Source organism: Bacillus rossius, chromosome 7, assembly GCF_032445375.1.
Source record: "Bacillus rossius redtenbacheri isolate Brsri chromosome 7, Brsri_v3, whole genome shotgun sequence".
In the NCBI taxonomy this organism is placed as follows: domain Eukaryota; kingdom Metazoa; phylum Arthropoda; class Insecta; order Phasmatodea; family Bacillidae; genus Bacillus; species Bacillus rossius.
Window position 1 is genome coordinate 31,344,692 of NC_086335.1, and position 23,156 is coordinate 31,367,847.

Consider the following 23,156-nt stretch of genomic DNA (forward strand, 5'->3'; position numbering starts at 1 on the left):
GAAGTTTATACATTAATATAATCTTTTTTACAACAAGTGGTACCTGGAAACGAATGAATATTGATCAATAAAAACTTTTGCAACCACTTCTCTGTTTGATAAACTTTCACCTTTGCCACCACACAGGCATTTTTACGACTTGTGGAACTTTAGAGGATATACAGCATCTGCAAACACTAAATCCGTCACATCCCCGTAATTGGACACGGTAACGTTGTAACAAATGTGAACCAAACGGAGCGGAAGATTAATTGCCTCCATAAAACACACACATTTTGATGACACGCCATTAATGAATCGTCCGTTGCAGACCTAACGAGTTGATTTTCAAATGGATGACGTTTAGGAAGCTGGCGTGTCATAACTCTATTCGTACATAGCACAGTTATTGTAGCAATTGAACCTCACGGTTACAGAAACACGTGGAACATTTACAGCCATACCAATTGTACGCTTTGCAAATGACGTCAGGATTAATGGTCACTTGACATAAAAGCGGCTAAATTAAGTGGGAGTATGGTAACATTTCAGATACAGATTTCAAAAACATTTCTCCCTTGGTCTGTCAATGTATATGATTAAATTCATCAGCACTACCAGCAACGACTGAGAATGACATTAAAGGTTTGCTGGTATAAATGTACTATTCCTATGAGGAGTTATACTGATTACTAACACTCGTGTAGGCTTTTGGTGTGCCTCGGTATAAATCAGTGACGTCAAAGGCAAGCATACCACTGAATATATCAATGAGTGGGTTGAATAAACCATTTTGTCAGTGACATAGAGACATTTTATTTCGCTGATAAAGTAAAAACGTTTTTTTAGATTATATTTATATTTCAGGCATTTGAAAATATCGGTGATTAGTTTGATAATTATTTAATTTAAACATGGAGTAAAATAAATTTGTGTCGTAAATGTTACAATACCTGAGGATTGCCATAGCAATCATGAAACCATAGATAAAAAATACTACAGTAACAATTCCTAACCTCAAATATTGTTTACGTTAAACCTCATTGTAAATAGATTTGGCTCCTTTCACACACACACGGCTATAATAAAAAATAAAATCTTGTCAATAAAATTTCACATTATTTACCTATTACTTTTCATAGTTGGATTACATCGCTAACCGCTCACACGTGGTATATAACGTAGCACCAGTGCGATGTATAGCTACTGTCCGAAATGTGTGTTCGAACTCAAAAGTCAGAACGACATTACTGGACCTAGTTTAGCAAAAAAAAAAAAAAAAAAAAAAAAAATATTGCGTTCGTTATCACGCAGCCTTTTTTCTGCGTTAATAGCCAGCCATGGAAGAGCATTCTTTCCCAACGTTCTTTCCGCTTAGTGCAACGCTGGAGGAAAGACCGACAGGATTCACATTCCTCTCCTCCCCGCTAACGGCATGACTTTCCTGCCATCATTCCTGCCATCATTCCTGCCAAGTAATCACGCCGTTCCATCGCGTCGGGATTCACAATCCTGTCGTTACCACTAACGAAATATAACAATCCGTCAGGATTGTTCACTGGATTTATAACCCATCCCCACGAATTTCCGTCCCTGGTATGGAGTCAATCAGCCCGCAGGAGAGAGACCCGCGTCAGACGTCCGGGGTACTGCGGATCTCCGTCACTGCCTCGCCGCGCCGTGGACTTCAACTGTGGCGAGCCCTGCATCTATCTGATGTCTGAAGTAAACACTCAACATCTCACCATATCGGAAGACGACTGAAGTAGAGTGCGAGTCGCTAGGCGAGTGGTTAAAGGACTCGCCCCTACGAGCACAAGACTCAAGCTGCGACCACGCAGGGCGCCATGCTCGCTATGTTCGAGATGTTCGAGCACGCGAGTAAAATATAGCCAGCTGCATCTCAGGTGTCACATTGGCCACACAAAGCTGTGTTCGCTATGCTCGCTATGTTCGCTATGTCGGCGATGTCGGCACTTGTTTGATTCTCGGCCATTTTTCTAAAAAGTCGCTGACTTCGCGCATGCGCAGATAAACAAAAACATCTGTTCCCGCGCGGAATTGTGCTGCACTTCTGCGTTTGCTTTTTATGTGTGCTTTAAATGGTCAAGTCAATGGAAAAGTTAATTGAAAGATTACGAAAATATCCATATTTTTATGGATTAAATTATGGAAGAATATAGAAAGTAGGATATGCAGGACAATGCGTGGGATTTGAGTCCAAGGGCATGCTATCAAACTGAGTTGAATTTATTCTGGAATATTATGAAATATTCAATGAATCATCCTCACTAGCAACCGCTTCATAAAATAAGGAAATCCTTCGAATTATTTTGTTTTAAAATTAAATCCATGAACCCATTTCTTTTGACGTTCACATACTGTGAGAGCCAGCAGAATATCATCGTCGGAATCATCACTCGAATCCCACAGCATGCGTCTTTCCGACATCGCGAACTAGACTATCCTGTCTGGCCAACTTGGGCAGCGAACATACCGAACATCACAATTATAGTGAATATCGCGAACATAGCGTAGCTTTCTGTGTGGCCTCGCCTTTTGGAATTTTAGATACCAGTGAAATTAGATGTTGGTGTTCGGTGAAGGTGTGGTTCAGAAGGTGGACGTGACTATTGACACATGATTGTGTACTTGGTTTTACTTAATCATTACCAAACTTTTCACAGTGAATTTTATCTAGGAATCAGACATCTAATTGCGAAGTGTTAACGACGAGCTACCGGACATACTTGTCACTTCACCTGGTAGCGGTTAAAACCCACGGCGGAAGTTTTTGAAGCGGTACGAATTGCTGACGTCCCCTCCACTGTGTACCACTGTTAACTGCTGAGGGGTTGCGAGTACAGTGAGAACGATTTCAGCTGGTATTGGCGTGCAGCGTTGGCAAGCTACTGGATCGGGGTACCGAGTCCTCATCTGCAGTGGCGGAAATTGGAAGGGGAACGAGTCAACGGCCATATAAAAATCTATTTAAAATATACCAGCGTTTTGTTCATTGTAGAAGAGCATCCCTGTCTCTACTTTTAAGGTTTCGTCACAAGATATAGGCAAGTGTGTTATTTTTTTTGTTGATTATTATTGCTATTGCAGTAAGTACTTGTGCTGAAAATGGCTGAAGTGGGTTGACTGCTGGATCAGAATGCAGTACACTGCCAATACCACAAAACAAACAGCAGTATACACAACACTACCACGACTGTATTGTGCAACACAGCGTCCACACCACAGATGAACATATCACTGAGTGACAGACTGCTTAGGAAACCACACGTAACATAATAACACTCTATTAGCGAAACGTCGGATACTATATTTCTTACAGCTTGGCGCGGCGATAGCCCAGAAGCCAAACAACGGCCGCGAACGTGATTCACGCGAAGAAGTCGAGGATTCGATCGTTGTTATTTTTTTTCCCCCCGTCGGCGACGAGGAGAGGGCCCGGACGGCCGGCGGGAGGGCACGGCGTGACCTCTGACCTGTCTGCGGGGACGCTCCTCTTGCCCGGGCGACCGTTGCGCGTGCTGCGGAAGGCCGGCAGCCAGCCCAGCCGCGCCAGCGCGCCGATGTGACGCTTGGCAACGCCGCCGCCGCCCCTGAGCGGCCAGCCGCTCTTCGCCACGGACCCTGCAACGTCGCCGGCTCAGCAGGACTTCCCCCCACCCCTTACCCCTATTCGCCCTTACCCCTTACCCTGCCCCCCCCCCCCTTTTTCCTGCTCCTCTTCATCGTCGTGGTCCCGGACATACCGCTTCCATCTACTAACCGCGCGCAGAGCAGGACTCCACAAATGTCAACGCATCCGCTCCGAAGCTGACCCGCCAAGCCACGATTTAGTGACGCGGGATGATAAGTGCGGCGCCTCGCTGGTTCTTCTAGCGCAGTATCGCCTCTAAGCGCAAGGTTCTGAACAGTCGCGCAGTCTTCTCGTCGTGCACAGAACACCTATGCGATTTGAACGATAACAGAAACATCAGACGGCGAAGAAATGGAGATTAAAGTGATAATGCAAGTCCCTTGAGCGCTTTCAAGAATCTGTACACGGTTTTCCATGCTTCATTATTATTCTGGAAAAAAAAAAGCGTTTTAGCCATTTTCACTTTTTTCAAAATAAAGTTTTAAAACGAAATACGGAAAAAGGAACTCATCTGCCTTCAAAATATTCTTAAACGCTTTTCGTAAACAGATACCTTGAAAAATTTTAAATCGCGTAGTTTCTTCTGTAAGTCTGAACGCTGTATGTGTATCCGGATAGGCAGGGCCCTTGAAACGCGCCGGAAATACCATGTACACCCACAGCTGATTCCTCCGGCAGTGACGACTCAGTGCACACACTGGTAAGCTGGTAAGTGTGCACACAGTTCCCGTTATTTAAAAAAAATAACGGAAATCCTAGCAAGCAAGACATTCTCTTTGAGCAGAAGGCTGTAACTTCATGGGAATATATTTTATAACGTTCTATGTTGAATTCAACCGACAAACCTATGCTTAAGATTCATTACAATGAAGTGGGTTGAAAACTTATTAACTGTCAGAATTGCTTCTTGAGGATGGTATACGCATTTGAATTTGGCGCTGAACACCTTGTTCATTACAAAAAATAAATCAGCGATAGCAGAAAACTTAATGGAAACCAGCTACAGGATATCATTCGACGAAACATAGCAAAAGTCCCCCCGCCCCCCTTAAGTAGTGTAAGCTGGATGGTAGGACCTCACCCTATGCATAAAAGACACCTAAGAGACATTTGCGCCAAAATAGTATACTTCCCCTCCCCCCTCTAACCAAACAGATAAGGCTGCGAGGCAGATACTTCATACCCCCACTCCCGGAGGTCATATTCCACCTCAGTGAGGACGAGCTTGTGGGGACTCTGTGATTGGCGGAGACTAGTGTGGTGTGCAGGTAAGTGCGGATAGCATGGCGCGTGAAGGAAAGAACACCTCAAGGGCCAAGGATCCTGCTCCACCGAGGGGCCCGCGCGTGGCTAGGACATGCAAGATGTCTGAAGACATGTTCGGTCCCCCTCTCCCCTCCTCCTGACACCAGCCACAGTGGCGCTGCGCTTTCTCCAGCTGCAAGGAAGGCAGGTCGTGTGCTCGATGCCTGGCTGGCGACAGGCTCTTCTCTGCCAACGGTACGGAATATATATTTATTTTATCATATTTTTTTTTCTTCGAAATTTTTAACAGGTCAGTGTACTTTGCACTTGGTCGTTTCCCGTTCGCACCGCTTAAAGTAGGAAATTAATAACGTATTTGTTTTTTTATTTGCAAAATCGTAATTGGCACACACAAAATGCAAAGTAATTAATAATTTTGTAATTTTTGGCGCTGGGCTGTGATATAAATATATGAAATTTAATATTATATACTATTATCAGTATTTTACATTTCTTAGCTTGATGCTACGTTGCTAGGCCACGAGAGGACTGTACTCGCTATGGTAAATTTCTCCAAAAGTATAAATTGAAATATATATATTATTTATATTTTTTCTTACTGTGCATGACTGACACAAGAGCGAGATAAAAAAAAAAAGGAATCTGCGTGTACAGAGGTCGAGTAATAGAACGAATATATTAATACCTGAAAATATTTCGAAGGACATACGTCTAAACGAAAGGGGGGGAAAAAAAAGGAAAATTTGTGGAGCCCTGCGAAAGCTAATCCCCTGAAGAGAAAATAATTTCTAATCCATCGCAGAAATCGTGTTTATTAGAAGAAAAAAATAGCGGGAGCCCATAACCATACCAGTTCACAAACCTTAATGCCAAACCTGAAGTAATAAGATCTTTTCAAGTTGTGTAAATTTTATGGTTTATAAATATTGAGATAAAAGTCACGAGAATGCTGATTAGGAAGGAGTCAGTAACTCACAAATAATCATGTTTTAGGATATTAAAATAATGTGCTTGTTCACAAAAGAAAAAAAAAACTCTTTACGAAAATATGAAAGTTAATTTATGTTTGAGCCATAAGTTTAAACTTGGCACCTTTGGGTGGATATTGCAAAATAACAATGTGAAAAAAATCGATTGATTCAAAATTACAATGAACCAGAACACACAAGGAAAGCACCTGGAGCATAAAATGAAGGATATATTTCCCTTTGCTTGTGGTTTGGAAAGGAGGGTTGAATATTTTAGCAAGTTATCAAGTCATTGTCTCAATAAAACTCAGTTTACATTTACAAATCCAGCTTAAAGAGTTATTATTAAACTGTAGTCAACCACACTGGATCTTAAGGTCTGGTCTTACACGCCATGTAGATATTTATATTTTTTTTTCGTCAAAATTTTTTAAGGGTTAGTTACAATTTTAAAGCGATACCTTCCTTGCATTTGATTGTTGCAAATATTTTTGGCAGAACAACGAATGCAAGGGAGGTATCCTGCTAAAATTTAAGAAGTATCCCCTAAAAAAAGTAATGACAAAAAAAAAGAACAAAATCAACCTGGCGTGTGAGACCGAGTCTTGAACAGTGTTTATAAACACGGTAGTCCTCGAGTCCTACCGAGGCGAGTTGGGTTGTGATCCTGGCGGATACGATTCTTCGTGTCGGGGTAACGGGGCGGACGTTTCCGTGAGTCGGTGTTGCTAAGTTCGAGACGGCGTGGCGCTACCGTTTCTCCCACCTCCTTGCAATCCCTCACTCTTTAACCATAGGTCACCCTGCGGGTACGTCGTAAGACATTTTTGGTAATGTTACGAAACACGAGTTGAAGTTTCTAACCTCTATACGTAATAGGGCCCGTTCTACAATGACACGTAAACGGAGATGGATCTTCTGAAACATTTCATCATCGCGTCTGCGGCTTCCACATAACAAACAGCAACCAATGAGATTGCATTTCAAGGTTAATATAAAAAATTTTTTTTGTTCATATTCTATGTGCTCACGCATCGTTCATCCGATTGAGTTGAAACTTGCACACTTGACCTTCGAAACAAGGGGAATGTCACTGTCTGGAGAGATGTCGATAAAACTAACCCTCCAAGCAGAATTTAATCATTTTTTTATGAAATGTTTGTCATTTTATTGGTGACGCTTTATTCCTCTGCATGGCAACGGGCTTTTTCATTGTTGGTGCCTTCTGCGTATCCATGGCAATTTAATATGACGCGTAAGTAGTATCGGATAGCTACCGGTAAGTTCATTATGCCAGTTCCTCTTTTTTATGGTCCGAATAATAATGGTGGCGTGCGAGTCTACAGAGAAATAGAGTGATAAAGAGAGATAGATATATAGAAAGCGAGAGAAAGAGAGGCAGAGAGCGATGGAGTGAGATAGAGAGGGATAGGGATAGAGATAGTGATAAAGAAATACAGAGTTATATATATATATAGAGTTAAACAGGTATAGCGCTAGTAAGATGGATAGAGAGTGATATATAGATATATAGATTAAGAGAAGTATAAATATATATACATATAAGAGATAGATACATAAAGAGATAAAAATGAATGGTTAGAGATATAGATAATTCTACAGTTTTATGTATATAGAGATAAACAGATATATATAGATATATGAAGATATATTTAGTGATAAATACAGATATGGATATATAATGAGATATTGAGATGTATAGATAGAGATATGGAGACAGAGATATGGAGTGATGGAGAGGTAAATATAAAGAGATAAAGAGATCTATAGAGATACAGAGAGGTAAAGAGAGATATACAGAGATATGCTTTGTATGTGTGTAAAACTGTAAAAAAATTACAAAGAGGCATTGTAATGCATGCCGGGAATTTGCTAGTTTCATATAAAGTATATATTATGCTTCAAGATCATAGCAGAGGCAGAATTTACATACAGCTGTAATGAAAATAAACGACTAATTAATAATAGAATACTAGATATTCTTGCACTAGAAACAAATTTAAACTTATTTAGAACATAAACAAACATGGACACCACCGCAGCCAAGTACTCGGCTTCTGTTGGTCGCACGGAGCAATGAAAAACGGAATAGCTCATCATTGTCGAGTTAAACCGTGTGGGTTGGTCTCCGCCTGCGTGCTATTGTAGACACTCTGTTTCATGAGATCCGTCTCCGTTTATGTGATCCGTCTCCGTTTCCGTGTCATTGTAGAACGGGCCTAAGTATCGTAGGCTTTCGCGGCCATCGTCTGAAGTTGTTTGGCTTGTGGCTTCTCGCAGAGGCCCAGCTCCGATTGGCCAAACCAACCAGCCAACCAGAAGAAAGGAAAGTTCTAATTGGCCTACTGCTGCAGCCAATCAGAAAACACACCCATATCATTCAAAAAGTATTTAAAGGCAGGAGAATTTCCAAGAACCTCAGTAGGTAATAGTGATGGGCAGAACGGGTCTTTTGACCGAATCGGTTCTTTTGGATCAGTTCCGTGAAATGATTCGTTCAGAACGATTCGTTCATCTCGTTCATTTCGTTCTTTTCTGTGTATGGGATCTGGCTCTTTTATCAGGTGTCGTAACTCGTTCATCCTTTAGAGTATTAGCTACGTATTATTGTATTTGAACATTGCTTTTCGTAACCAGTGAATCACAGTTGCGTATATGAAACAAGATTATTTATATTTTATTACTTTTAAAGTTACAAATATTAATATAGAGGCTATTTACACTCTAGTGACAGTAAAGTGTTTACATGTAGACCAACACATTTAGAGAAAAAAAGACGAAAAATTTAATACTACTAGTGCGATTCAGTACCGTATGAAGAGAGACAAATGAAGTACATTAATTAACCCAAAAATGGTAAGTGTGAACGTTTGTAGTTACTTTCCCTGTTATTTAAATCATACGGTTTTTATTAGTTTTTTATTTCCAAATTTGTGTATGTGAATGTGAAAAAGCAATTTTAAACCACTACTTAACAGTTGAAATTTTCAGGTATAGATACTTTTCATGTTACCCTATTTTATTTGATCAGTTATCGTTTGCTCTTGTGAACATGCGCACGCTGTGATTACTAATTCTTCAGACTCCTGACGTCATGAATCATTTCACGAACGAATCAGACCGGGCTAGTGGCTGGTTCTCTCATCTCGTTCTCTCGTTCTCTCCGCGTTTTCGTTCTTCCGAATCTTTCAAGGTACCGGCTCTCAAAGAGCCGGTTCTTTACATCGCGAACGAATCGCAAGATTTCGTTCTCTCAAAGATTCGTTCTTTTTGAACGAATCGTTCACGAACGACCCATCATTAGTAGTTAACTGTTATCCTGATGATGGCGAATGAAATGCCAACCGAAACGTCGGTGAAGTCATCGCTTTCAACGTGTCCATAATCCACAAGCCAAGCCAAATTAACCTTTAGTTTGTAAAATTTACCATATGAATAATTATGGTACATTTTGCATGCATTTGGCTCTTTCCTTAACAATTGTAGGAAAGATTACATATTTGTATTTTTAATTTTACGTAACATAGGTTAATAACTTCTATTACATGTTTAAAATCTTTACAAAATTATTTTTAGACCGCAATTTTTTTCCAACGCACAGTTAAGCTCAGAGTTTTAAATTATAAACCTGAATAATTCATACGAAACTGTCAATGGAAGTAAATGAAAGTTTTGTTAACAAGCCGTCACTAACTGGTTATTCAAAAAAATTCACAGAGAACATGTATTTAAGGTTAGAGAATTCAATATCATTGAATATCACCGATCGATCAGCAACATTTTTGACACTAAAATAATTCTCATGAGTTCACAAATTAAAGTGGAGCATTTATATAAGATTTTAAGTGATAATTCACTATCAGCAGTTTCCACATTTAAAAAAAAATCAGCACAGTTCTATAAACGCTTTACAAGGTAAAGTACTCACCAAACTTCAGTGCAAGCAATAGAGTATATGTATGGAGTGTGGGTATAGTGAGTATCAAAATTTGATTCCGGTGACCGTACTTTTTCTTCAATAAACTATCTTAAATTTATAGAGAATAGCAACAAAACCTTTAATAATGTAGTGTGAGTTGTGAACCACTCAGTTTCAATCTAAGTGATCGTGAATTTTCCACCGTGGGGTTTCGTCACATGCCGAGGATGACAGGTGCTCACTAGAGGCACTTAAAAATACCGTTGCATAGGTGGTTGTTAGCTCCTAGAGTTCATCTCCATCAGTATCCTCATTTCCACAGCAGAATATCTGATTAGGAAAACTTAACGTCTTACCTTAAACCTTTATTAATAAAACCCATTTTTTCTTTCATTTCATTTATCATGACTATTTCAATGTATGCAAGATTAAGTTATTAGCAGATTATTTAAAAAAATTTAGCTCATCTGTATTACATTTCATACCTCAGTATGTGTATTTTTGGATCTATTTTTTTTATTGTAAAGCATATATCTGTATCTTTATTAACTTATCTCTATTTTATGTCTTTATAAGCTATATCTGTATCTGTACTACTATATTACTGTTTTACGACGATCTGTGTATACTTTATCTACTTTATATTTTAGACTATATTTATAAATGTACTTTTAAAATTATTATTTTCATGACTGTGCTTGAATACTGTACACACATATCTAACATTTAACTGATATTTATGGACAAATAAACAAACTAAACAAGTGAATTATAGCGGAATATTTACAGAGAAGCACATCACTTAAGAAAAATTTCGAAGCGTTAGTATTTCATTAAAACGTGGTTCTCTTTTCTTTTCATAAGTTGGGTATTCTATTAGTATAATTGATATGCATTTATTTATAAAATATTGTTTATTACTGGAAGATAATTGCAAAATAATTGTACTTCTGAAGGTTTTTTTCGAGTAGCTACAGCATAATCGATCGTCTGACACCAACGTTAGTTAAACACATTTATTTAAAATTATTATGACTGTTCAGGATATTAGGTAATAAAAAATTGAAAACAAAAGTTATATATTTAAAAATTATCGTTTTAGTTATAGCCCTAATTTCAAGAAATATAGCAATTCAAAATTGCTTTATGACATTAGGAAGCCTTTGATGCAATGAGCTATGATACTTCTCCCTCTCTCCAATCATATAATTAATGCATGAATGTAAAGAAATCATTATTGAGGCACTTGACATAAAGCGTTATTAATGTCAGTTTATAATTCATAAGAGTTAATGCCTTTCACACGGCGTCTCCATGCATGATGTATCTAGTCACCTGAACTCCATCATCTTCATTTGGTTGTTATTTTACGTTATTTTAATCTTGCTATGTACAGAGTGACCAAATGATACAAAATTCTTGAATAGTTAAAATGGAGAAAAAGTTCTTAAAAGTCATAGCTCCTAGATAATAGTATTTTTTCCGGTTTATTACACCCAAACTCATCTCATAAATTATAAATGTGAGGTGATTGGTTCACTCCCGTGCTACGTGGATCACTAATGCGAGACATTTTAGAACTAAATAATGTTGGTTTAGGCAGGTTTTTATTTATGGAAAGGCTGTAATTTTTAATACACGTAATGTGTTTATTACTTTTTGCGTGTAACATATGTACATTTATGTTATCTATACAAGCTGGAATTTTTAATTAAATATGTAGTTAATTTTGAAGCGTAGCTCTTGCGTTAGTAGATTGTTTACTCCATGCCTCACGATACAACTATAAACCTTTTCAAATGTAAGCAGTATTTATCTTTGTTTATTTTGATGTCACGTCTCGATAACAACGAAGTAGTTACCGACAGAGACGCAGAATAAGCATTAAGTCAGGGAAACTGAGGTAGGGGACGGGATGTTTCTCTGTGAGAATCATTCCGCTATATGATAGTATAGAGGAATCCATATAAATCTAAATCAGGATGATCGGTCCATGATTAGAACCCGTGACCTCCTGAATGCGAGTCCAATATTTTACCATCTCGATACCCCGTCGGTTAAAATTGTTGGGTCTAACTATTAGGTACCCGGTGTTTAGTTGTGTCCTCAAAACTTTTCACACGATATTATTGTATAATCCTAGATTAATTTTATTAGTTTAAATGTTTTCCATCTTGTTTGCCTCTGTAAATATGATAATACAAAGAAAAACTAAACGAGCATCTAATTACTCAATACAATTTCTACCGCCAACTTCCAAAGGGCTAACAAAATAAAATGAGTGCATTTAATTGATGGTTTTATCATCATATGTTATACGTTACATTATTTAAATACAAGAGTACCTAGTGTGTTAAGTATGATAACCCTAGGTTGTCTGTTTATTACCTAAGAGGTTCTTGAAAAATGTATGTAGTACGTAGTTCTAATAAAATTTTATCATTTAGCAGACTATGTGCCCCACAATCATAATTAACGCCTATTAATCTAACAACGCTGATAACCTATACTTATAAGAAATAAATACGTTATTGACAAAAGGATAAAATAAACCTATTGTATACTCCGTAAAAGCCATAGTTGCAATCTGAACTATTAGCATGTTGAAATTTCGTATGAAATATAAAGGCCATGAAACAATGTAAAAAGTCACTATGCGGTGTATTCAATTACAAAAAAAAAATGGTTAATAGGAAATTTTAAAATAATTAATAAAGGTTATGTTAATTTTTTTTAGTAATTTTCTTGTTTCATCCTTGTTTTGGATTAAATGAATTTCACGAGTTTAATTTCCACTGATTCAAACCAATAGTTTACCATAAATATTTTAAAAACCTACATTATAAAATCGCTTTCTTTTCTACAACAAATATGAGCCACTGCAAAATTATTTTGCTGCCAGCAATAGTTTTGTCTTACTTGTAAATTTAGTAGTAAAAGTAGTCTTACATTCTCTAACTGTGCAATTACTTCCTTAATGACGGAGTATCAAGAAAAGTTTGTTTTGTAATCCGAACTATTGTTACATTAAGAAATATTAATGTTGATATATACGAAACATATGAAATACAATTTTATTAGTAATAGTCATACTATCGTTGTTTTGTTTATTTAAAATAAACAAAAACGTAGTTTGGATTTTTATCCTTTGCCTTAAAGAATGCTATTTTGAGCGCAAATTTTCAGATATAACTATTAACTTAAAATAAAAAATAAAAGTTTTGTATTAATTGTATACTACCAGTTTACTAGTAGTAAACTACATTTAGGCAATTAGTATCAATTTTTCAAACCATAATTAGGTCTGTACGACAAACTCACAAATAAAGTTTCTGATTAAACGACGTTATATATTAACTAAAATTATTCCGTACATTTTAATGTCATATACTTCACATGTACTGAGAAAAAAATCCAACTCAGATGTGTTGCTTAATTCATAAGGAGGACTCGAATACGTTTCAGGAATGATGGCATTGAGAAAAAGTATAGAAACTGGGAGACACGAGAGGCATAAAATGGTCGAACTGCTCTTTTTACTATCCTTGGAGGCTATAAATAATGGTACTTTTCTATTTTTATGTCACCAGCAGGTTACCTAGGTCATATTTCAGAGATTGAGATTTCGAAGCCAAAAAAGAAAGGATCCAAGAGAAGAATGAGAAGAAAGTAGGAAAGAAATATGACAAATGTTCAATAGGCTTTCTTATATTTCCTGAAGGTTTCTTCAACTAGCACAAAAAAAAACTTTAATCAATGTGTAAACAATATTTCTCCCTTAACCGAAGGAATAAAATAAACTGAAGAGAGGACATACAACCATACTGGTTTTTATAATAATAAATCTGATCTTAATCTGAATTCAGGTTGCCATAAACTAGCCTATATATTAAGTTAAACTGCATTTTTGCTGTCGTTAAAAGTAAATGCTAACTTGAAATTTTGAGTGATTAAATAATATTTTAAAATTCAATTGAAACAATATTTAGAGCACTTAATATTCATAAGCAAAGTATGAAATGGCATATATTTGATTATTAATTATATTGAGATCAAGAATATGTAAAAATATATAAACTATCTTAATAAAATTTTTATTTTATCCTTCCAACTTCTGATCGAGCTAATAGGAAAGTGCGAAGGTTGTGCTAACTAAGTGAATGAAAGATTGCATTTGGAAATAAATACTTTAACATGCAGAGACGAATCAAAAATCTAATAAGCATTTACATTTACATTTGGTTTTGTTTTTGATGTTATTTATTTACATAGTAAAAATATATCTATAAAACAGGTTTGGCATATTAAGGTTTGTGAACAATACAATTTCTTCTTCTTGTAAGCACGCCTACTTTATGTTTCCCAATAAATGGAAACAGCAAAACTACAGATATTTTGGACAAATATAAGCTATTGGAAGGTTCAACATCAACAAAATTCTGGAAACAAAAAATCTAATATTAAAGGCAACATCTACCACAGAGGGCTCCAACATTTGATGCATATACAGATAAAATTTATTCACCAAGAAAGTGCAAATTGGTAACATGTTACGAAGACAATTGACTAGCCAAACTATCTAACACGTACAGTGCATGCATGGATAAGTAGTCAATGCTTAAAGTGCAGGAAACCAACAATACAGGAAAGAAAAAAAAATTCTATGAACTTCACTAAGAAAAATTAACTACAGAAAATACTTGAAAAAAATTTCGTTTAAAAAAAACATTTAAAAATAAAATCTAAGGCGTTAAAGTAACAGAACTTATTGTGAACACCCGACGTAATATTTAAACATATCCAAACAAACTCACAATGCTTTTATTTGCATGTATCTTTCTGCTTTCAGTTCAGTTGGCGTAGTTAGGTCTTAATCGAAGTTAGCGTTCATCAGAATTATGAATTCACTAGCCCACCTTCTCAAGTTGTGTTCTATGAATGTAGATAAGATTAAATTGGTTAATGTATACTTCATGAGAATAAATGTGAACCTTTCATAGTCCCACGTAGTTAAAGAAATAATGATGGTAATTTTTATATACAACTCATCTTCCACATATTTTTAGTTTATCCACATAAAATAATTGTCTTAACGTAGAAATCTCATAATACACTCTAAAGAACCTTTTTGTTGTAAAATTGTAGTTTTTCCTCAATTTTCTAGTGGAAAGATGGACTTAAGCCACAATATTGTTTTTTAAATGTGACAATCAAAATGATCCCAAATATTATTAAGTTAACAAATAAACACAAAAATTTAGTTAGATAACTCAAAGAATGGGAAAGTTATCAATGTACCAACTGTCAAACTATACAAGGAAATCCGTTTCTTCTTTAAGAAGATGTGTAAATCTAATATTTATTAATACTGTTGAACAACCACCCAAGCAAATGGGTTGTATATATTATAAACTTATATATACAAATGCATAAATTTAATATATAGTTTTATATACTCATACATAAACGTTTAAGAAAAACCAATAAAATTCATCAAACCTTTTTTCGGTATCAGTTTAAACTCCAGGGGAATATTTTTTGCACTACTCTATGTCTCGCTAATAATACTGATATTCACATTGAAGATGAAAACTTCTAGTTTTAAGCTATAACTACTTAATACTCTTCGAATGTTCCAGGTGAAAAATTGACTTATATTAAATATTGTCTCTGTTTTTCTTTCTATTTGATAATATACATTATACGTCTGGGAAATTTATACAATATTTACATTATTATTCTCACTTCGTTTACAAAGAATTACAATGAAACTGAACGATTTAAAATGCACTCTGAGTATTTCTGTCGTCAAAAATGTGATAAAAAGGAATTTTTTTTACTCGGTATCATTTTAAGTACGACACAGTCAAATCTCAGTTGAATTTTTTGCACAGTTATTGACAAGTATGACTGACAGAATTAAAATCCAAAATTTTCAGTTTGGCTAAAATTCACTTCACCTTACTTTTATAGGAGGAGGGAAATATGGGCATTGATAGCTTAAAAGTACAGAAGTTCGGGTGACACTATATACCTATATAGGTACCTATATTGATAATATACGTCATTGTGTAAGGAAAAAACATATTTATTTTCTTTACTGGTGACGGTAAATTCCGACCCCAAGTATAATAAATTCAGGTATCTTAGGATCACATTTGTTTTTTAAATTTGGGTTTTTACAAACATTTTTCCTGGTGATTAAATGCGACTACAAGACGAAATAAAGAAGCAATTTTATAGTACTGGTTGAGTTGAGTCTCCAGTTTTGTTGACATAAAATAAAAGTACGTTTTTCACCATTTTATTTTTCGGTACACATCCGAGATGCTGATTTTTTCAAGCGAACGCGTCACATGTTTGTAGGCACAGCGCATGCTGGTCACAAAAAACTCGCTACTGAGCAGCCCCGTCTGCTCTCAAACACTGACTCTATGGTGACCGCCCCAGTATCTTGAAACCCAGAACCGCTTGAAGACGCGATCACTCGATCGATGACCGAGGGAGCCGCTGCTTCTACGTGCTAGTCCTCAGTATAGTTATGAAACTGTTAAAACTGCAGAAATTCAGTGTTATTAATAGAGACCTGCAAAATTCGCGAATTCATTCGGTGATAGGCTAGAATTCAAACACATATACCTCTTACATAATTTTGCTATTGGCTTACTGTTCATCTGGACGAATCTCAACCAGTTATAAACCCTCAACCAAAGAAGGATCGAATCACAGACAAACCAGCTGAGACGACTTACACAACTCGGCAGCCAATGAACTTGCGTTATTTGCCCGAGTGTACAGGGGTATGTGCAGTCTATCCTGAAGGCCATCGAAACCGCGAATTTTGCAGGTCTTTAGTAATTAAGTTGGAAAACTCTTAAAGCATCTTCAGACTGTTTCAAAATGTGTCAGTGCATGGTGTTTTTTTTACGGATTGTTTTGGTTGATAAACTCTACTAGCTCGTCTTAAGTGTTTTTTAAGTTTCAATTCTTTTTCATTAATGATACATTTTCTATACTTCTGACGACCAATTTTAGTACTTTTTGGCAACAGTTTTTTAATAAGTATCTGCAAGCGTATTTCTTTTGCAAGTCCTACCGTGGGCACGCGTGAATTACCACATGGACACTGCGTGAACCCACTTTTTGTCTACACAGAAAAAATAGTTTGTAATACTAAAAAACAGATATTGTGCTTAGCTTCTGGTAGTTTTGCATATATTAAATACGTTTTTCAAGATAGCACTGAGTATTTATTAGAAAATTGGTGCATAATTTTATATTTTAATCGATGTTCCATTCATGCATTTTTTTAATCAATGGAAACAAAATTGAACAATTAGACTTTATTTTGTTGTATTATGCTTATTAAAGTGGTCACTTAATACTGGAACGGTTTACAAATAATTTTCTGACTATTGTAGGTACCGGGACAACACAAAGCATAAATGCCCGGGTAAGAATCCGAACCCTGTATTACTGAGAATCCATTTTGTAATGATACAGTTGTTTTTTTATAAATGTACAAATGTAAAAATATGCGTCATTTTGCACGAATATTAATGTTCCATTTACATAAAAATGTACAGTGTTGCTAGACACCCAGAACATTGGGCGAGTGTAGTTTTTGCGTCGCACAGTAAGCCAGTTGAGGCGGCCAAATCTTTTTAATCGAAACCCATTAAAAAAAACCTCATTGCAAAACTTGATAGTTCGGGAACAATATTCTGTGTATTAGAATCCGCTTCATCACAATTCATGGCGGTTTGGTTTCAACTCACTTCTGAATACATTATATTTGCTGTAGAAATATAGCTTTCCAGAAGAGCGCCGAGGTAATAAATGTGCCATAGAACACTCAGTCAGGATGATCAATCATATGCTCTCCAGATCACTCGGAACAGTTCTAATACGATAGAAAATTGTTCCTGAACATTATGCTATGCTATTGAGGTTCTTTACTGGGCGTTAATAGGTTTCAATGAAATTGAGTTTGGGTCGCCTCTACTGGCCACATATCCCGCTGAGCGTCGTGGAAAAAAGTTTTAAGGGACTGCATTAATGGAAGTCACTTAAATGACAGAAATTATTATTTTATTCATACTTATTAACTATCACCAGGTGTGACAATTAATCACCATTTTCGCAATACTTAGAGTTTTGCAATATCGTGGTGGCGACGGATAAAGTAACTTCAAGCCTCGGAACTTACTTTTACATCAGTTACTTTAACGTAATTATAGGTATAATTTAATTAAAATTTCAGACGAAAAAATGTTTAGTGTTGTAGTTGCAACAACTTAGTGTGTTAACATAATTTTTAAAGTTTGATTAGCAGTAATTTTTATCTTGATAAACGTTTTGAGAAACGTAAGTGAAGAACCATATATTTATTCCAGACTAATGAATGATTAATTTTTGTTATGTTTTTTTTGTATTAAAGAACACATTACAGACGAGTACTGAAAGACTCGGTCACTTTTTTATTTTTTACAGATTTTGGAGACGACTGTCAATTTTTTGGGGTTGTTATTTGTTGTATTTATTCGTTGCTTTTTTTTTTTTACAGACAGTGATTTATCATCCTAATTTGTGTTTACTGTGGATGCACCCCGCAGTAGCATTTTATCTTGATTTTTTTTAAAGGTTACTATTGACTGAAAAACCACAGATTGGTTATTAGGCCTATGTTGTTTTGGTTTGTACTGCGGCCGTTTATTCTTTTGTGTCGTCCTGTCGTTTGAAAATCATTCTTGACTAATAGGCCATGACAATAAACTTATTATGGTGATTTTGCATTGATATTACCACAGCAATGCAAACCGATATTGCTTCTTTCGATTTGTATCACTCCATATTAAGGTTCGAGTCACATGCCATGTTTATTTAGTTTTCTGGTCTTTACTATTATCAAAGGACTGCACTGTAAATTATGTTGATAGCACTCTTGCAGTTAATGTTTTGTTCCAAATTTTTTTACTCAATTTTGTTCCGAGTTATTATCACTTGCGTGACATTTTACATTTCGTTTATAACTATTAATAAGTATATGATGACAAAATTTACGGCAAAATTTCAAATGCAAAAGAGCTATCGTAGTAAATTTACAGTGGCAGATATTAACTATAGAAATAGTAGGGGATATATTTTTTTAAAGAAGTAGTATGGATAATAGTAAAAATAAATAACCTTTGTGCTTGTTACCTATAGCCGTGAAAACATATTAAATGAACTTACAGAAAGTGAAAACGACACAAGTGGTCGAACAAAAATTTTAATCACGAAACATTGCCTGACCTTATACAAATAGCTGATAACAATCAGCACAGTTTATATCTGGCCGAAGAACACAAATGCAATGCTTATGGCGGGGACATGGAGAGGAATGGTCGCAGATGAAGGAATAATGCAAACAGCACGACATTGCGGGCGACGCCCCGCGGGTGGAAGGAGACCCGAAAACGCTTCACGACGACGGCAGGTCGACTGCAGCGCAGGGAAAGCGTGTCGCAAGCCTCTGATCGGAGGAACGCCAAGCTCTCAAAGCATGTGACTAAGTATTCACATTGAAGCTTCTTTGGGCGGGACGAGGGTAAACAATTTCAAGGCCCGAGTTTTAATGCAACATTTACCCCGTGAAACATTTTTTAGAGAACTTTCTGACGCCAATGCGATATAAAGAGAGAACTTAAGATTAGAGGTTTGAATTGCCAAAGAAGCTTCACTTCTCGCGCGTGTAGGTAACTGAGCTACACGTGCTTTTTTTAAAACTAAATTAAATGTCACGACGCCCTTTGATGATAACACTGTGTCGTGCATATCTCTAATTCGGACAGCTTCTTAAATTTTATTTTATATTATTTAAGCGATGTGTATGGTTATGATAGTTGAAATACTCATATGTTGTATTTCATTTGTATCTCAATAGTTAAAACAAAGAGAATTATTAAAATAAAACTACCACACGTGTGAAATTGTCCATTTTATAATAAATTAGACAAACATTTTTTTTTGTCCCATTAGAAACCTTATTTTTGCTTCATGGAAATTACCATCGCATGTTCCTGTTGCAGTAGCCACTATAAATATATTCTTACCGTGAAACCTATGTGACAGTTATTGTCGCAAGAGTTTTTTTTGCACCATCTTGTCGATTTTCTCTGTGTAACTTTTTTTTCCTACAGAGAATTTCACAGATTTACAATTACGAATACATTATCCTAACCGAGTAGTTTGTTTAATGTATTTAAACTAATAGAAAATAAAAAAAACATTTAGGTTCTTTAAAGCTAATAACAAAATACATTTCTAAGACTTGCATACATTAACTAAAATAAACTAAAACATTAAAACTAAAACATTAATCAGATTTAAATATATTTACTAACCATTAATATGCACAACCATTTCTACCATGCAATAAAAATAGACGAAATGAAACTTCCAAGACATTTGTGACTACTTAATTAACTAAGCGTGCACAATTTTCTTAATTTAAAAAAGTGAAAATTAAAACAAATGAATGTGCCAAAATAATTTTACATTTTTAACAGTGCTAGCAACGAAAGTTCAGGTTTGCTTGAAATGTCAGACATGCCTTCAGCCTTTAGGTTTAATTATTGTTTTTGCGTACTGAAAAGTTAGAGGGATTTTTGAAACAATAAGTACGCGTATTTCATACTAACTTATAAATAATACATATAATTTTGAAGTACAAAAATATTCCAATTTGGTTATAAATACAAAATTTAGTTATATCCACTTAAAAATCAAAATATTTAGTTTTAGTTTAATAATATATATTAAAACAAAAGCAAATATTAATTTGGTACATTCATTTTCAAGATATATATCTAAATAATGATTTCTATATAAAACTAACAACTTTTAACCACACTTCGCTTTTTTTAAAATGTTATGCTAGAAATAGGTACTTTGCAATCTCATTTTCCATGATGAAAATGGAAGTGTCCATAATTTTTTCGACTTATGTTTCAACTGAATCTTTTTCAAACCAAACCAAGCCACATAATACAAATGTGAACATTGAACTTAAACATTAAACAAGCCTTAAAGTATGGTCACCATATTTTATTTTTATCTAGGCATAATATCAATTAAAAAAGAATTTAAAACAGGCTTTCCTGGAATTCCTAGCATTTATTTATGTATGGAATCTTTGACGAAAGATGAGACGATACTGCTGTCTCGTAAGTAATATTTTGAAATAAGTACTCCTAGGACTTAATTATTTACTGTAACAAAAATATCATTGAATAAAAGTATTATAAATAAATAAATTTGTTAGCAAAATTTTAAAATTTAAAATTTTTTATAAGTATAAAAATATGTATATAATATACTGTTTGCTAAAAGTTATTATGTATTGTTAAGATGAGAAAAAAGAAAAACATTCTTTACCAAAATTTCGTAAAAAGAGTGGTGTTAAAAATGAAAGTAAAATTCTGGAAATACCTCTATGCTTTTGGCAGTACCAAATAAACTTTAAACATTTCTAAAAAGCAACGTTTTATACTTAAAGTTAGCTTTAGAAAAGCGAGGGTATTTATTTTACAGACTTGAGTGATATATCAATAAAAACCACTTACTTTTTGTACAGACGAAAATGTGTTAATATTGCTAGTAACTTGAGCTTATCATCTGCTCGAAATACTAACATTACTATCCTCACCGACTTGTATTGAAAAGGTTCAAGTTGAGTGGTACTTCCAATATTGAAGTGGAATTCGAACCACTTGGTACCGACTGGGCGCTACCTACCATACATAGGTTCAGGCTGATACGCTTCAACCACGCATGGTCGAGGAACACATCGCTGCGAGGTGACCGCGCCTGCTTCACTCACCAAGGAATCTCTTGGAAGGCGCGTCTTCGCCAGCGAGCAGGTCATCCATGTCCTCGTAGTCGAACAGCTCGGAGTTCTGGATGACGGGCATGGGATACTCGTCCGACAGCTCTGCGGGAGGAGCCGGCACGAGGTACGCCTGTCTCTTGGTTCTCTTGCCCGAGGTATCTTCTGGCGCGCGGCCCGCCTCGCTGGTCTTCAGACGGCTCGACGGGTCGCCGGCGGCCGTGTCGTTGGAGTGGTAGGCGGCCAGGTCGCTGCCCGTCGACCGGCTGGACTTCTTGTGCAGCAGCGAGCCGAGATGCCTCTTCTGCTCCGGGTCGCCGTCCGCGCCAGCCAGATCCCGCGCGAACTGCTCGCGGGACTCGTCCATGTCGTCCAGGAACCGCTTCCCGTAGGGGAACAGGCTGCCCCTCGCCATCGAGCCGACGTGCCTCTTGACCTCCTCCTCCTCCTCCTCCTCGTCGTCGTCCTTCTTGGAGTAGGAGCGGCCCCTGAGCGCGGACGCGAGGTAGCGCTTGCCCTCCAGCGGCCTCTGCCTCGTCCTGGCGAACGAGCCCAGGTTCCGCTTCTCGTCCTCCTGGCCGTCGTCGCCCTCCCCCTCGTCCTCGTCGCCCTTCTTCGAGGGCGACGTGCGGATGGCGGAGAACCCGCCGCTGCGCGCGAAGGAGCCCAGGTTGCGCTTCCCGCCCGACGGCAGGCCGAAGCTGCGGGCCAGCGAGCCGAGGTTCCTCTTCTCGAGGGCCTCCTGGTCGTACAGCTGCTGGATGAATCCGTCCAGGTCCGCGGCGGAGTCCCTGTGCAGGTAGCCGTTCCTGGCCAGCGCCTCTATCCCGCCGCGCTTGTCGCCCCCAGGGTACTGGAAGCCACCGCCCGCCGCCAGGGACGCGATGCTCCTCTTGCCCATGCGGTTGTTCTCGTCGGAGTTCTCCGAGTCCATGTCCTCGTCGGACTGCGGCTCCTTGGGCGCCGGCAGGTAGCCGGCCCTGGCCAGCGCCTCGACGTTCCTCTTCCCCACGGGGCTCTTGTAGGGCAGGCCGCCGGTCCGCACGAGCGAGGACACCGACCTCTTGACGTCGTCGTCCTCGTCTTGCAGCTCGTCCACCTCCAGCTTGAGCAGCTCCAGCTTGAGGTCGTCGCGCTGCCGCCGCCAGCGCTCCTCCGTGTCCATGATGTCGCGCAGGATGGCCTCGATGCGGCCCACCGCGCCCTCCTCCTCGCCGCCCGCGAAGCGCTTGTCGGCGCCGAGGCCGCCGCCCGACACCATGGGGTGCAGCTTCTTGTGCCACTGGCGCTGCGCGAAGTAGGGCAGGTCGCCGTTCCTCGCGAGCGCCGCCACGTAGCGCTTGCCTGCGGCGGGCAGCATGCGGCTGCGCGCCAGGGAGCCCAGGTTGCGCTTGTCCGGGCCGTCGGCGCGGACCTGCAACAGCCCAGCCGCCCAGCTCAGCGACACAGACCACTCATACTAGCCGTGGCTTGCATCAA

General features: G+C 37.6%; 1 protein-coding gene across 1 annotated transcript in view; it reads right to left on the reverse strand.

The window, feature by feature from the left end:
- LOC134534432 (neuropeptide-like 1) overlaps window positions 1–23,156 on the reverse strand; it is a 103,721-nt gene that overhangs the window by 13,238 nt on the left and 67,327 nt on the right. The window contains exon 2 of the mRNA XM_063372898.1: window positions 21,672–23,091. Within this exon, the coding sequence (XP_063228968.1) occupies window positions 21,672–23,091 (1,420 nt within the window). The remainder of the gene's footprint in view (window positions 1–21,671; window positions 23,092–23,156) is intronic.